The sequence below is a fragment of the Ovis canadensis genome, chromosome 7 (genome assembly GCF_042477335.2).
Source record: "Ovis canadensis isolate MfBH-ARS-UI-01 breed Bighorn chromosome 7, ARS-UI_OviCan_v2, whole genome shotgun sequence".
NCBI classification, from domain to species: domain Eukaryota; kingdom Metazoa; phylum Chordata; class Mammalia; order Artiodactyla; family Bovidae; genus Ovis; species Ovis canadensis.
In genome coordinates, this window is record NC_091251.1 from 112,324,488 (window position 1) to 112,330,487 (window position 6,000).

The 6,000-nt window shown below is 47.0% G+C and overlaps 1 protein-coding gene across 2 annotated transcripts in view; it reads right to left on the reverse strand.

The window, feature by feature from the left end:
- The window catches only part of NRDE2 (NRDE-2, necessary for RNA interference, domain containing), a 46,653-nt gene extending 40,962 nt beyond the window's left edge, over positions 1 to 5,691 (reverse strand). For both annotated transcript variants that reach the window (XM_069595238.1, XM_069595236.1), the window contains exon 1: positions 5,498 to 5,691. In XM_069595238.1, the coding sequence (XP_069451339.1) occupies positions 5,498 to 5,555 (58 nt within the window). In that variant the 5' untranslated portion in view covers positions 5,556 to 5,691. The remainder of the gene's footprint in view (positions 1 to 5,497) is intronic.
- Positions 5,692 to 6,000: the final 309 nt, after the last annotated feature.

Below are 6,000 nucleotides of genomic sequence, written 5' to 3' on the forward strand. Positions count from 1 at the left end.
CTTGCGTAGAGAACCCCATGGACAGAGGAGCCTGCCAGACTCAAGTCCGTTGGGTTGCAGAGTCGGACACGACTGAGCGACTGAGTGCAAGAGCACGGTCTCATTCATTCATTCATAAGCCTCGTCTCTCTCGTCCCAACTCTGTCCAGATGCCCGACTCCCAAGCAACAGTGTTTTATTAGAGGAGACAGTCCCCATCAACCTGACGATGCGGAAAGGAAAGCTCAAGAGCTGGAAGGGTCACACCCTGGGGGCTCTCTGCTGCCCCTAACACAAGGGACGCGCTGGACACCTGTTTGTTGACAGAATGAATTCTGCTGAACTCAGCCTCCCCAAAACGCGTACTGACTATGCCGCCTACTTTAATCCTGGCTTAACTCCTGACAGAACTGAGAGAGGAGAGGACACAGCCTCTCTCACCAGCTTTGGTGCTGCTGCCCAGGTTGTGGTGCTTTTGTTGTTTTTTTAAATTAAAACTGCACACATCAGTACTAACACCATCTTACATTTTCATAACACTTTACAGCATAAGGCCAAAAATACAGTGCTTCTGTTTTTAACAGCGAAACACCAGGAACAGTTCTAATGTCCTTCAGAGGGACTGACAGAATAAACATTCTGTCATCAAGTGGCGTTCACTCGATGGAGCACTAGGTACCAGCCAGAAGGACTGAGAAAGATTTATACACTCCAGTGCAGAGTGATCTCTGGGATTTAAGGTAAAATGCAGAATACTCTGCAGTTTAGAAACAGAAGTGGGGGGTGGGGATAAACTTGGGACTTGGCATTAACAGATACATACTATATATAAAATAGAGAAACACCAAGAACCTACTGTACAGCACAGAGAACCGTATTCTGTAAAAACCTGTAATGGGAAAAGTCTGGAAAATTTTATATATATATACATAGCTGAATTACCCTGCTGTACACCTCAAACATGGTAAATCAACTATACTTTAAGAAGAAAAGGAAGGGAAATGCAGTTGCTCATATTAAGGATAAAAAAAAATGGAAGGACACCACTGACTAATAAAAGTTCTACCCAGTAGGAGAAGGTTGGAGAACAGAGATGGAAGATTTTTAGGGGAAAGACGCATGGGCAGCTTCCTAACGGATGTAACAGGCTGTCCAGGAGCCCACTGGCCCATCTTAACCACTAAGGGAGCGGGAACTAGGCAGCTCAGCCTCCCGATTTGGATCAATGGCAAGTGCAGAGCAGACCCAGTGAGGTATTTTCAAACTGAACCTAACTCTCTAGATCTAACCACCAGCTTACAAGAAATTCTACTGTTCATAGGGTTCTCAAGGCAAGAGTACTGAAGTGGTTTGCCATTCTCTTCTCCAGTGGACCACACTTTGTCAGAACTCTCCACCACGACCCATCCGTCTTGGGCGGCCCTACACAGCATGGCCCATAGTTTCACTGACTTAGACAAGGCTGTGGTCCATGTGATCAGATTGGTTAGTTTTCTGTGACTGTGGTTTTCAGTCTGTCTGCCCTCTGATGGAGAAGGATAAGAGGGTAATGGAAGCCTCCTGATGGGGGAGACTGACTGAGGCCTTGTTCTGATGGGCGGGGCCATGCTCAATAAATCTTTAATCCAATTTTCTGTTGATGGGTGGGGCTGTGTCCCCTCCCTATTATTTCAGACAGGGCACTGGAGGAGGGACTCCCCAGGCTGGCAGGTGCCCAATATGCTACTGGAGATCAGTGGAGAAATAACTCCAGAAAGAATGACAAGCCAAAGCAATAACACTCAGTTGTGGATGTGACTGGTGATGGAAGTAGAGTCTGATGCTGGAAAGAGGAATATTGCATAGGAACCCTGAATGTTAGGTCCACGAATCAAGGCAAGTTGGAAGTGGTCAAACAGGAGACGGCAAGAGTGAACGTCAACATTTTAGAAATCAGTGAACTAAAATGGACTGCAACGGGTCAAATAGTAGATAGTAGCGTGTCTACTGCTGCGGGCAGGACTCCCTCAGAAGAAATGGAGTAGCCATCATGGTCAACAAAAGAGTCCAAAATGCAGTACTTGGATGCAATCTCAAAAACGACAGAATGATCTCTGTTGTTTCCAAGACAAACCATTCAATAGCACAGTAATCCAAGTCTATGGCCCAACAAGGAATGCTGAAGAAGCTCAAGATGAACGGTTCTAGGAAGACCTACAAGACCTTCTAGAACTAACACCCAAAAAAGATGTTCTTTTCATTATAGGGGACTGGAATGCAAAAGTAGGAAGTGAAGAAACACCTGGAGTAACAGGCAAATTTGGCCTTGGAATGCGGAATGAAGCAGGGCAAAGGCTAATAGAGTTTTGCCAAGAAAATGCACTGGTCATAGCAAACACCCTCTTCCAACAACACAAGAGAAGACTCTACACATGGACAATACCAGATGGTCAATACAAAAATCAGACTGATTATATTCTTTGCAGCCAAAGATGGAGAAGCTCTATACAGTCAGCAAAAACAAGACTGGGAGCTGACTGTGGCTCGATCATGAACTCCTTATTGCCAAATTCAGACTTAAATTGCAGAAAGTAGGGAAAACTACTAGACCATTCAGGTATGACCTAAACCAAACCCCTTACGATTATACAGTGGAAATGAGAAATAGATTCAAGGGATTAGATCTGATAGACAGAGTGCCTGAAGAACCATGGACGGAGGTTTGTGACATTCTACAGGAGACAGGGATCAAGACCGTCTCCAAGAAAAAGGAATGCAAAAAGGCAAAATCCTTGTCTGAGGAGGCCTTAAAAATAACTGTGAAAGGAAGCGAAGGGAAAGGCAAAGGAGAAAAGGAAAGATATAAGCATCTGAATGCAGAGATCCAAAGAATAGCAAGGAGAGATAAGAAAGCCTTCCTCAGTGATCAGTGCAAAGAAATAGAGGAAAAGAACAGAATGGGAAAGACTAGAGATCCCTTCAAGAAAATAAGAGATACCAAGGAAACATTTCATGCAAAGATGGGCAAAGTAAAGGACAGAAATGGCATGAACCTAACAGAAGCAGAAGATATTAAGAAGAGGTGGCAAGAATACACGGAAGAACTGTACAAAAGAAGATTTTCATGACCCAAATAATAACGATGGTGTGACCACTCACCTAGAGCCAGATCTGGAATTCAAAGTCAAGTGGGCCTTAGGAAGCATCACAATGAACAAAGCTAGTGGAGGTGATGTAATTCCAGTTGAGCTCTTTCAAATCCTGAAAGATGATGCTGTGAAAGTGCTGCACTCAATATGCCAGCAAATTTGGAAAACTCAGCAGTGGCCACAGGACTGGAAAAGGTCAGATTTCATGCCAATCCCAAAGAAAGACAATGCAAAAGAATGCTCAAACTACCACACAATTGTACTCATCTCACACACTAGCAAAGTAATGCTCAAAATTCTCCAAGCCAGGCTTCAACAGTACATGAACCATGAACTTCCAGATGTTCAAGCTAGATTTAGAAAAGGCAGAGGAACCAGAGATCAAATTGCCAACATCCACTGGATCATCGAAAAAGCAAGAGAGTTTCAGAAAAACATCTATTTCTGCTTTATCGACTAGACCAAAGCCTTTGACTGTGTGGATGACAACAAACTGTGGAAAATTCTTCAAGAGATGCGGATATCAGACCACCTGACTTGCCTCCTGAGAAATCTGCATACGCAGGTCAGGAAGCAACAGTTAGAACTGGACATGGAACAACAGACTGGTTCCAAACAGGAAAAGGAGTACATCAAGGCTGTATATTGTCATTCTGCTTATTTAACTTATATGCAGAGTACATCATGCCAAATGTCAGGCTGAATAAAGCACAAGCTGGAATCAAGATTGCTGGGAGAAATATCAATCACCTCAGATATGCAGATGACACCACCCTTATGGCAGAAAGTGAAGAGGAACTAAAGAGCCTCTTGACAAAAGTGAAAGAGGAGAGTGAAAAAGTTGGCTTAAAGCTCAACATTCAAAAAACTAAGATCATGGCATCTGGTCCCATCACTTCATGGCAAAGAGATGGGGAAACAGTGGAAACAGATGCAGACTTTATTTTCTTGGGTTCTAAAATCACTGCAGATGGTGACTGCAGCCATGAAATTAAAAGATGCTTGCTCCTTGGAAGAAAAGGTATGACCAACCTAGACAGCATATTAAAAAGCAGAGACAGTACTTTGCTAACAAAGGTCCATCTAGTCAAAGTTATCGTTTTTCCAGTAATCATGTGTGGATATGAGAGTTGGTCCATAAAGAAAGCTGAGCACTTAAGAATTGATGCTTTTGAACTGTGGTGCTGAGGAAGACTCGAGAGTCCCTTGGACTGCAAGGAGATCCAACCAATCCATCCTAAAGGAAATCAGTCCTGAATGTTCATTGGAAGGACTGATGCTGAAGCTGAACTTCCAATACTTTGGCCACCTGATTTGAAGAACTGACTCATTGGAAAAGACCCTGATGCTGGGAAAGATTGGGGGCAGGAGGAGAAGGGAACAACAGAGGATGAGATGGTTGGATGGCATCACCAACTCAATGGACATGAGTTTGAGCAAGCTCTGGAAGTTGGTGATGGACAGGGAGGCCTGGTGTGCTGCAGTCCATGGGTGCGCAGAATAGGTCAGACTGAGTGACTGAATTGAACTGAACTGACAGGAAATTCTAGGGTAGAGAGAGGCTTCCCTGTTGGCTCAGGGATAAAAAGAATCCGCCCGCCAATGCTAGAGGCCGGGAGATGTGGGTCTGATCCCTGGCTGGGAAGATCCCCTGGAGGAGGTCTTGGCAACCCACTCCAGTATTCTTGCCTGGAGAATCCTGTGGATAGAGGAGCCTGGTGGGCTACAGTCCGTGGGGTCACACAGGGCTGGACACGACTGAGGCACTAGGGCAGAGAAGCATGTTAGGACACCATAAGGATTTGGTGGAAAACGTCTGTCGGACAGAGGACCCAGTTTCCTCACTGTGTGCCACAATTTTTAACAACGCAGAGCTCCTGGGAATGTTCAAGGCTTGAATAAAGCATGTCACACCGTTACCTGACCTACAGTTAGCCTTCAGTGAATAGATGCCAGTGCTTATTCCCAGCAGCTGTGCCCACTACGTTTGATTGGGCTTCGGACCCTAAGTTTCTAGCCCTGGTTCGGACAAAAGACAGGCACCCAGTAAGCGATTCAGAAATAAGTAAAACGGGGAAGAAAGCAAGCTGTAATGAAGGACACCCAGCACTTGCATCCGGAGTCCCCCCCGTGAAAACACCACCGTGCCTCGGGAAGGGTTGTACGGAGGCCCCCGGCCCGCGTCCCCTCCCGCCTCTCCCCGCCTCCGGACGCCACAACTCCGGCCCAGAGGCCCGCCGAGAGGCCGGCCTCCCAGAAGGCCCTGCAGCGCCGCGGAGAACTCTGGGATACAAGCGGATAAACAAACCCAAGGCAAGCGCCGAGAGCCAGCCCAAGGGACTCCCCTCCAAGCCCGCCGAGCGCCTTCTTCATCCCTCCCGCGGGCTCACCTTTCCTCCCGCCGTCCGGAGCCTCGGCGACACCCGCAAAGGCGGGGAAGAGCGCCATGGTCCCAGGCCGCGCCGCCTCCTCAGCCCACAAAGATGGCTCCGGGAGCCCGAGGCCGACCGTAAGGCCGTTGCGGGGGCGGTGCACTCTGGGAAGTGTGGTTTTCTCTGTCGCTCCCTGAGCCTAGTCCTCAGCCATGGGGGCGGGGCGGAATAAAAAGGGGCGGGACGAAGGGGGCGGGGCAGGGCGGGGCGGAAGGGACCTCCTCCCAGTCGTCAGTACGGGCTTGCTTCTTTGAGAACCAGGAAACGATGAGAGTGGAGGTGCCAGTTCTTCAGAGCAGACAGTTCTAGGAATTTGGAATTCTGATTCCGCTCCTGAGTTTACACCCTGACCTGATGAGTGAGTCAAATTAATCAGATTCCCCAAGCTTTGTTTTGATGAAATAAAAAGCCATATTTTAAGGCAAGATAGAAATTGAAATGAAAATTTTCCCTACCCCTTG